The sequence below is a fragment of the Hipposideros armiger genome, unplaced genomic scaffold, assembly GCF_001890085.2.
Source record: "Hipposideros armiger isolate ML-2016 unplaced genomic scaffold, ASM189008v1 scaffold_1283, whole genome shotgun sequence".
NCBI classification, from domain to species: domain Eukaryota; kingdom Metazoa; phylum Chordata; class Mammalia; order Chiroptera; family Hipposideridae; genus Hipposideros; species Hipposideros armiger.
The window spans coordinates 380,724-391,485 of record NW_017732633.1 but is presented as its reverse complement, the minus strand read 5'-3'; the positions used below and the strand labels follow the sequence as shown (position 1 = coordinate 391,485).

Below are 10,762 nucleotides of genomic sequence, written 5' to 3'. Positions count from 1 at the left end.
GAAAATATGATTGTGTTATAGGCACTCATATACCTGAATGCTTAGGAAATGGGAATGCCATGCCAACTTACACAGGATCATAGCATAACACTGAATCCAGCGAAGCCTCTGTTTGAAGGTCTTTGCCGGCAACTACATAGATTTTGTCATCCACCTCTCCCAGACCGAAGAGACACCTTGCTGAAGGTAGAGGTGGAAGTCCAACCCACTCAGATGCTACATTATCAAGCTGAAAGAAAAAAAGTATAGGAGTTGTGCAGCTTGTTAGAAAAAAGTTGCAGGTGTACCTTAGAAAATGTGCTATACTTTGTGTGTGGTTTAGAATTCATTGAGGTAGTCAAAGATCTTGCAAATAAAGTAAAACTATAATCCAAAAGTCTCATATGTTACCTCTGAATAACCTAGAAAAATGAGAAAATCTCGTTGGCTTACCAAAATAGCTGAAAGTACCAAACTGTGCAGGACTTCGAGAAAGGAAAAAGAAGAGAGTCACCAGAGGTGAGTTAGAGCTGAAGTTTCTTGTCAGATTTTGTTCCCATGTTCTTTTGGTCAAGTTTGAACAGGAATCATAATATTTTTACGATGCTGGGAAAGAGAGATTGTCACAGCAGGGAGTCACAGAATGTGAGTGATCCCCACATGCTATATTTAACATGCTCCCCAAGCCGGCATCCGGGACAGCTGGCCCTGTCGCTCAGTCCACAGACAACTGGAACATTAGGCAATATCTTTTTTCTTTCCTTCAAAAATGTTTAGGTTTATTAGTTTCTGATATAAGCAGGTGTTATAGCCCAGCCTTTCGTTGAGAGTCAATTGAAATACCATCTCTCTCTCTCTCTCTCTCTCTCTCTCTCTCTCTCTCTCTCTCTCTCTNTCTCTCTCTCTCTCTCTCTCTCTCTCTCTCTCTCTCTCTCTCTCTCTCTCTCTCTCTCGGTTTATATTAGGAAGTAACTTCACTTATTTTTGCTACTGCCACTTCTGCAAGCCTAAGACAGCCCTCTAAGTGCCCATGCCCCCAGGATAGGTGATTCTGGTATGGTTGGCATAAGCTATAAGCTTCAGCTTATTATTTACTATTACTACTCATTATTGGTAATTTTAAGATTTTCCACATTTCATTTTAGGACACCAAGGAATAAGAAAACTGCATTCTGAGGTAGTGCAGCCACAGATTTGTTGGTCTCTCTAGTGCTACTTCTATGTAGCAGAAGAAAAAGGAAGAAAACCCAAAATAATTGGATACCAAGGTTAGATGCAGATATTAAAGGCTGTGGTACTGGGAGGGGTCCCTGTGGAAACCTATCTATATCCGTTCTAGTAACCTTGATGAAAGCAAAGTACTAATTAAGACTAGATGAGATGAGTGGTTTAATCCCCACACATGCATTGTTAGCTTAGCATTTACTAATTTCAATATGTAGATTGTTGGCCACTAATGTTTTCATTCTTGAAAAAAATCCTTTGATAAGAAAGTGGTATGTAGTATAGTATAAATAATAATGAACATTTATGGAGTTTCTACTCTGTGACAGAGTTCCTACTAAATACTTGACATAGGTAATCTTATTTAGTCCTTCAGGATAGACACTTTGATTATCTCCATTTTATAGATGAGGAAACTGAGACACAGAAAGGTTAAATAATTTGCCCAAGCTCACAGAGCCTTTAAGTGATATTCAAATACCAGCTACATAAATCCAGTTTGTCTTTTAAAATAGGAACAGCAGGGGCAGCTGGTTAGCTCAGGTGGTTAGAGCGCAGGCTCATAACACCAAGGTTGTGGGTTCAATTCCCACATGGGCCAAGGAGCTGCACCCTCCACAACTAGATTGAAACAACTACTTGACTTGGAGCTGATGGGTCCTGGAAAAACACACTGTTCCCCAATAATATTTCTTAAAAAAAGAATAAATTAAAAAAATAGGAACAGCAGCCACAATAATCCCACGCTGGAGGGTTTACTGCCCATGCTGCACAGTACTGTTTACATCCCATACTGCCCCTCACAGGGCACTTCCTAAAGGAGAAGAAGCTGGAAACTGCCTGCCAGTCTCTTTTGTAGGTGAGCTGCTGAGCTATTTAACCTCTCTGGCCCCAGTTTCCTCCTCCTTAAAATTAGGGGTTAGACTTAGATTATTTTAATATGTGGTGTGGTTCAAAGATTTGATGAATCGATTAACTCTATGAAAAAAAACAATCTTCCCTATGTAAAAAATTCTCATAATCTATTTACACTATATGATCAAAGGTCATATTACTCCTAACTTAATACATTGTGACCAAGCAAAAAAATGCAAAACCTGAAATTCTCATACATATATTTTATTAGTCATTACCCTCTTTTATAGTCAGGTGTTTCTATCCTGGCATCTCGTTCCACTATTTGTGCCTTTTAAAAAGAGTAAGGCATGAGTAATGACAGGGAGTTGACCCTTTCAACTTTGTATAACTGTTTTTGTAGCCTTGAAGAACATCAAGCAGGTTTCCTGAACCAGAAATGAGAGGCTGTGTCAATAAAAGTAAGGGTAGTAACTGGATGGAAGAGAATAAAAATAAGGCTAGGAGTATTCCTTGGATCTATGATTTCTAGGTATCTGTGTTTTGATGTCATTTTTACTTCCTGGATATAATTATTGTCTTTTACATTGAAATTGCCCTTTCTGAAATTTATCTGAATTTAAAATTAGGGCTTAGGAAAATTTCTGGCCCATATTCAAAGATTTATGATTATAGCTTCTACTATTTTATTTTTATATTTCATAGTTAACATAGTTCAATGGAACGCTGAAAATTAAGAAGCATGATTAATATGTATTATTACAATGACATTTTTCAAGATTAGAAAAAGCCGGTTAAATGTAGTGTTTTGTGAATGCACAAATTCATGCACTTTGACAGTGCATAGTGACTGTGATATGACACGCTACACTTACTTATCTCTCCAACTCAAGTGTCCATAAACCCCATCCATGAGTAGGTATGGACTAAACAGACTCTTTGAGCTAGCTGTAAGCTACAAAGTACTGGTATTGGTATTATTGAAGATAAAGGTGAAGTCACTGATTCCTTCTTAAACTGATAAAAGTACAATGTGTTAATATGAAACAAACTCCCTTCAAACAAACTACAAAGAGTCTATTAGTTTAGGAGGACTTGTTTTCTTGGAAACTTCTGTGGTTTCACAAAACAGGTTAAGTTGTAATAATGTCTAAGTGTGATTATTTGTCATATATAAAAAATTATCAAAAAAATTAACGTAAGTAAAAATTTCTAAATATTGTCCAACAATTCATATTAGTGACACTGTGCAGGTTTTCCTAGAAAGTAATTCAAAGTGCGTAAAATATATTTCTTTTCATTTTCAACAAAATTATAAGCAGTAACTATAAATAAGAGATGAAATGCTACCTCCAAGAATTTCAAATCAGTTCAAGGAAACTTGGAAAATAGTAGGAATTTGATCAATTATAGCTTGTTTTTGGACTGGAATAAGATATCAAGTAGAAAAAAATGCAAGCAGCCTGAATACTTCACAAATCAGCTAACTGGATGGTAACCATCTTTCCTTTATGTCTCTTCTTATATGAAAATAGCCTTTCTTACCTGGAAGAAATATGACTGTAGAGGTTGATCCTTATTTTCTTCATCCACATATAGTCCTCCTACCACATATACCTGATTTTGTTGGGTCACGATGCTGGAATGATTTCTGGGAATCTGTTCAGCCAGCGCAGTAAGGTAGCATTCATTTTCTGTGGGATCATAAGCCACTGCTGCTGTGTCATTAACCAAGAGGATGAGGTCTTTGACAAACATCCCATGCCTGGGAATGTCATTTAGGTAACCAGGAAGTAAATCTTCATCACCGACATCTCCATTCACCTCACCTGCCCCGGCCTTCTCTGTATTTTTGCTAGACTCTGGGAGTTTGCCTGCGAAGGCATCTTTGAGAACTTTGATTTTCTTCTGGAGCTCTGGGTTGCTTTTAATGATGTCATCTTTCTCAACATGATCTTTAAAATATTTTTCTGTCATAAGGCGAAAACGGATACAATCAAACACTTCACTGAGGTTTTTAACCCTGTTTTCTTTGTCTGTTCGCACCCATTTCATCACTGCCTCAAATACTGCTTCTTCCTTTTCTACATTTAGGCTGTCATTTGAAATGACTGAGATCAGTTCCTGGGGAGACAGCTGCATAAAGTCCTCTTCCTTACAAATCTGTACAAAGCGATCAGACACAAATTCACGGGCAGAGATGGCGAGTCTTGGGCAGTCAAGAAGAAGTCCTAATCTTAGGATGGCTAGACAGTTACCAGGAGCAAGTCTTTTCTGAAGGTAAGAAACACAGACAGTGAACACCGAGGGGATCTGAAAGCGGCTGGCCAATGCAAAAATATCTTGCACGTTTCCATCGTTGAGATCAATACTGGCAGAGTAGAGGTACTTGATGATTAAATCCAGTACAGCAGGATCCACGTTATCTAGTACTACCTCCTTTTTTTTCGCCTCATCAATTTCAGATAAAAAATACTCACGGAAGTAAGGACTACAAGCTGACAAAATCAGTCTGTGGCAAGGAAGGCTTTTGTCACCTGCTTTTAGGGTGCAATCGATGAATTTTTTCTCATCCAGGAGATCTTTTAGACCATCCTGAAGAAGGGTGGATTGGTAAAGCCGCAGTTCCTCTGCGAGTTCCCTCTGGGAATCCATTTTGTGAGTAACCTGGGTAAGGAAGGGAACACTGAAGGCTTAGCTCCTCACCGCACACAGTTCTCTCTGTAAAAGGCAGATCAGTGTGCTTTGCCCAGCTTGAAGCCCTTGCAATTTAATCCCACCAGCTAAATATAGATACCAACTCGAACAACGGGAATGTACGAATGTATGAGAGCTAGTTTGGAAAGTAGAGTTGTTCTTGCAGCTGTTAGAGATTGAAAGGAACAACTGAAACTTTTTATCATTAAGGAAACAACTAAACAACAAGAGATTTAAATGAAGTGCAAAGCTTGAAAATACAGAAAGCAGAAAATAGGCTGATAAAGGCTACCACAAGAAAATGTTTATTGAACTAATAAAACTGAATCATAAAAATGAGTCAGCCCACTAAAATGGTCTAGTGGCAAGCTACCAGGCTATCTGGATTAATGAAGCAGACATCAAGAATATAAGATGAGTTCATTTGAACACTCATACCCCTTTCAAATAAATTACTCACAGATTTTTATTTTCCACTTAACACAGGGAGGTATGTAAATTTTTTTTTCAAAGTAGGAAACTTAAAGACTTCTACTTATGTACTATACAGTTTTTTAAACCTTAAAAATGATACCCCATCATAACTGAAATAATGCAGAGAAACTAATTTCCTAAGAATTTCATTCTTAAGTGAACAAAACTATAATTAGTATTGAATTAAATTATAAAATTATTTACTTTATTCACACCCTGCCTTGCTCTACAAAGTATTTGATGTGGCAAACAATAACAACAACAAAACAAGTAAAATAAATGCAAAAGGTTAAAAGGAATTATCAAGACCAGAAAAAAAATAGTTTAAAGTCAATACTAGGGAAATAAAAAACCCACACAAACAATATGATCACTAAAGATATTCTGTGATTTTTAATGTGTTGAAGATGATCTTTCATTAAATAAAAAGTTTAACAATAGAACAGATGTAACCCCATGAGAACAATGTCACCAACAGACCAGCCAAATCAGGACGAAGTGCTACATCACCCTAAACAATTTAGAAAACTGCTGTTTTACACGAAAAAAAAACAAAAAACTATGTGTAAATGGAATCATATTTGTTGATTATAGTAGAACACCATATTAATTATGGAATGCAGAAGGTATGATTTGAAAGAACATTGATCTTTCGTTTACATACAGATACCACCATTTACTTGTTCATGAAATATTTTCTTATAAAATTATATTGTCACATTTTACAAACTCAGTGGGGCTGTAGATATATTGTATTTTCAAAGGTCGGAATTCTTTTTTAATTTTTAAAATTAGTTTCAGGTGTACAACACAGTGTAATAGTTATACTTTTTACCCCTCAAAGTGACAACCAAAGGTCGGAATTTTTAAATATGATCAAAAGAACATAAGCTCCATGAAGACAGGGATTTGTTTTTTTGTTTGTTTGTTTTGTTCAGTGCTATTACTCTAGGGCCTTGTGGGTGCTCCATTATATTTGTTGAATGAATGAATGCGCGTAGATCGGAGAATTATGTATTTTTAAACTTCAAGATCTCTCCATGAGTAAAGGTTTTTTTCCCTTATTTTACATCATGGTGAAGTCAGTGGTACAGTCAGCTGCTAAAACAACAGCTGAAAGAAGAGCTCATTGACTCTTTTTCCATTTATAGATGCCACTAAGGTTTTAACACACTAGAAAAACAGCTGCTCCCTTGTTTGAACAATAAATGATTCATTTCTCTTCACACGTAACACCTAACATTTAAAAAGATTAATGAGTCAGATGCAAACACCATGATATGACATTTAAGATTATTCCTTACTAGTTGGCAATTTCATAGTCTTTTTTTGCTGGAATAACTATTTCAACAACAGTCCTGGTAGCATTTTGTGACCTGTATAAATTTTTCCAACAACCTTTTCCCCCCCAATATAGATTGTTTATTATAACCCCATCCCTTAAAAATGTAGAAATCCTTTCCTATTTAAGTAAAGAAACCACTGTATAGCTTTATTTCATTGGTTTTTATTAGATTCAGGTTAGCATTTGGTTGTACTGTGTGTTTATGGTTGTATATACAATTGAACCTTATGTTAAACGTTTTTACATGCTCACTCCTTTTCCTCTAGAGAAAGAGGGCTCTTTTGGCTAATTTCAATGATTTGACAAAGGTTCCCTATGATGCTAATTTATACCGAAGCAGTGGCAAAAAACACTGATGGCCAGAGAGGTCACCAAATCTTATGTAACCAAAAAATCTGAAAATAATATCCTTTTTTTGAGAACTTCAAAAAATTTTCAATGAATACAAACAAGGAGACAGTCAAATGAACTATTTACAAACTACTTAAAACTATTTACTTACAAAATAAATGTATTCTTGCTAAAACTATATTGAAATTATTTACAAAACAGTGCCCAAAACTTTATAGGAGTTGATATATACAAGAGTTAGTTGTAATTTTTAGTTTTTACAAAAATGATCACCTAAAAATGACAAGTTTAAGAGTCATAATTTATATTAAGAGTTGGCTTACATTTCGAGCAATGTGATAATATATTTAAAGCATATATTTATAACTTAAAAAGCTGTATTTTGATAATTCCATAAGAATATATAAATAGTCTTATTCTTTTAAATAATACTTTCAAAACATTAAATGATGCTGCATAAATTCTTTATTAAACCCAACATGATACAGTCATTTAGTATCTGCAGACTAGTAATTTACAAGTATTAGGTAAAAAATAAACATATTTACAAACCAGATATATTTTGATTACAATTTTAAATATAATTTTTAGAAAACTGGCAGTAAAATATTAGATAAGTGAGTTTTTCCTTAATCATTAAAAAACTCTTTCTTAAAAGCTATTTCTGTAAATGTAAAAATTATTTCATGCCTAATAACAGGCGGCTACTATCTTTAACCTTGAGATATCTTTAAAGAAATCCAGCTCAACTCAAGATCAACTCATTACTTCCCAAAGTCCCTGTAGGGTGAATCCATCCTTCAATTTCTCTATTGCAAGCCCCAGTTCTTCTGAAAATACAGGTTCACGATCTTGTTGCTTTTGGGGAGGTAAGAGGATAAGATGGGAATAGAGAAGGTGGGCAAGGAAGAGGAAAAAAACAAAAAATAGGTTTCACATAAGTTTGTGAATACTAAATGTTGGAAAATAGAAAGTTTTTTTCATACACTATAGGTAAAATATCCTTACCTTATTGCCATCAGCAAAATAAGCCTATAAGACAAAGAAAATTATATTTTTACATATCAACATAATATAATAGGTCAGTGGGCTAAGGAACAAGGTACTTAATTTACAGAACAATTTTGTGACTAAATGTATTTAATATTCTGTTGTTATGTGTCTAATGGTTTTCTCAATTATCTTTACAGTGCTGGTAGCGGAATTCACTTTTTCTGTCAATAATTATTAAAATATTCAAGAGTTATGCTTGAAGCTCTAAAAACTGTGCTGTGTTATTAGTGTATAATTAGCATTGTTAACTTGAAAAGAGATAAAAATGACTCGGGAGGTATAAAATTTCATCCCTCCTTTTTATTTAGAAGAAGACGCTGGTAAAACAAAACAATCAGTGCTTCAATGTGTCAGCAAATGCATATAGCTTAAGATAGTAGTAGTAGTTTATAACTATTTTATACTAATTTCACATTATTGTTTAAAAATATTTATTTCCAGAGGAGCATTCTGGTCAGATTCATGGACCACAATATAAGCATTATTATTATTATTTTGGCTATTAATTAGATAAATTTGGAAACAGGAAAGTTTATTGTTCAAATAGATACCCATTTTAAGATAATATACCTATATTGAAGAGAAGTCCATCTCATAAAAGTTAATTATAGAAAATATAGATTTTAAATTAACTTTAACATGCTCAATTATTCTAAGGTATGAAAAAACTTTTCATATATCTGAAATCTTTATAATAATTATGTTCTCAAACTATTTCCTAGTTGGGTAATTTAAAAGTATTTTCACACACATACAATCCCTACCTTAAAAAAGAAATTACCCTCCAGCTGATGTTTAAGATACTCTCAAAAGTTTGAAGTTCTATGGTGTTTTACACACTTAAATCATTATTTAGTAAAACATGACTTGGATTAAAAAAAAAAAAAGCACAGGAACTTAGTAGCTCTCCTGTGTGATGCTCACCACAAAGGCATCTGTATGATCATCAGAGTCTATTTCCACATCATCTTGAATTTGTTCAACTGTCAGAGCTTCAAGGGGCTGTGGCTGAAAATCAGTAGATGTTAAAATGCATCAGAGACAATATTAATTAAACAGATAATTTTAGTAAAATGTGCTGTGAGAATTGTAAATACTTGTAAAAGGATAATACAATTACAAACTACTCAAGTCTTATAAAAATCATTGCATAATTTATATTCTATTAAAACTAACTTGAGTAATGTGTCAGTTAACCTAAGCTTTTAAATCTGAAGTCCCTATCATCAAAAGAATTAAAATGACAAATTTACACATACTCACTATGATACTTAGAGATATCCTTAAAGAAAAAACTCTTATTGGACTTATCTGATTTTCTTTCACATAGTTAAAAAAAACTAATTTTGTATAATAGCAAATTTTCAGTTTTCCTTAAAATTGTCATTACATTTAATTTGTGAAAAGGGCTAAGATTTGTTTACAATATTCCTAAGGTAAAGCAGAATAAAATACCACACTCATATTTTAATTCATTTTTCAAATAATTAAGTACCTCTGGTGTATTAGGCACTATGCTAGTACTACTAAGGGTATAAAGTCCCTGCCCTTACCCACAAAAGGTTTGTAATCTAGTGGGAGTGGAACAAAGGATAAATCACAATTACAAATAACTAAATATTAGGTTGAACCATGTGAAATTGCCATTTTTGTTACTCGAAAATGGTCAAATATTAATATCAATATGGTTCAACCTATGCAAAGTAGCTGTAACAAATGCAGTAACTATTATAATAAAAGTTTGGAGACAGCACAACTTCTGGCTTGTGAATCCTACAAACTTCCATGAAGAAAAGGTTGGCATGTATGTAACCTAGGGCTTTTAGGATGAGGATGCTTTTTATAGGTAGGATTAGGGGAATGAGTATTCCTGGCAGTGGGTATCAGCATCCAGAAAGGTACGAAACAACGGGATAGGCTGGAGAATGATGAATAATCCAGTGTGGTCATAATATAAGAGTCTCATGAGACAGAAGGATCTAAATAGGGCTATTGTATTGAACAACACCAAGCAGCATCATTCACATAAAATCTATGTGAACAATGTTCTCTAGCGTTGGGCAGTGTACAACATGCATAACCAGACACTATGGCTGTGCAGATAATGTGGGAAAGGTAGACTGAAGTCTACTGAAATTCTTTAATACCAGCCCAAAGAATTTAGACTTTATTTATAGGTAATTGGTGGGGGAGGGGTGAGAGTAGAAGTGTATTGCTTTACAAGACAGTAACCTGATTCCATAATGTGAGGTTAGCCTCAGTGTTTCAACCATGTTCACAGCCGTGTGATTATCTTCAAATAATTTAACCTATTGGGTTGTTGGAAAAGTCATGACATATGTTTGCGACAGATGGCACTAGTTAATTTTTGGAAGTACTAGAGTCATTCACATCTATGTTATTGCTATGTCATTTGACAGCTGACAGTTCTAGCTTCATTCTAAAAAAAAATTGAGCGATTTGATTGAGTTTTGGAGATTTTACAACAAGCTGAAGATAGCAGACCAAACTGCATTTTTGCCATATTTTACTGTTTCACTTCCATAAAGGGAAGGACACGCATCAAGTTTGTGAAAAGTTGCATAAAGTTTATGGTGACAATGCTCTACAAGAACATCAGTGCCAACGGTGGTTCACAAAATTCCATGCTGGTGATTTTGATCTCAACGACGCTCCTTGGTCAGGGAGGCCCACCGAGGTTGATGATGACAAAATAAAGGCATTGATTGAGTCAAACCCACGTTACACGACACGAGAGATTACAGAAACATTTAGCATCCATCA

At 34.6% G+C, this 10,762-nt stretch overlaps 2 protein-coding genes across 2 annotated transcripts in view; both read right to left on the bottom strand.

The window, feature by feature from the left end:
• The window catches only part of KLHL41 (kelch like family member 41), a 24,075-nt gene extending 19,253 nt beyond the window's left edge, over positions 1-4,822 (bottom strand). The window contains exons 1-2 of the mRNA XM_019633299.1: positions 3,604-4,822; positions 72-229 (exon numbers count right to left, since the gene is read on the bottom strand). Coding sequence (XP_019488844.1) covers positions 72-229; positions 3,604-4,713 — 1,268 coding nt within the window. The 5' untranslated portion in view covers positions 4,714-4,822. The remainder of the gene's footprint in view (positions 1-71; positions 230-3,603) is intronic.
• Positions 4,823-6,720: 1,898 nt separating this feature from the next.
• BBS5 (Bardet-Biedl syndrome 5) overlaps positions 6,721-10,762 on the bottom strand; it is a 29,080-nt gene continuing 25,038 nt past the window's right edge. The window contains exons 3-5 of the mRNA XM_019633297.1: positions 8,903-8,986; positions 7,934-7,957; positions 6,721-7,783 (exon numbers count right to left, since the gene is read on the bottom strand). Coding sequence (XP_019488842.1) covers positions 7,682-7,783; positions 7,934-7,957; positions 8,903-8,986 — 210 coding nt within the window. The 3' untranslated portion in view covers positions 6,721-7,681. The remainder of the gene's footprint in view (positions 7,784-7,933; positions 7,958-8,902; positions 8,987-10,762) is intronic.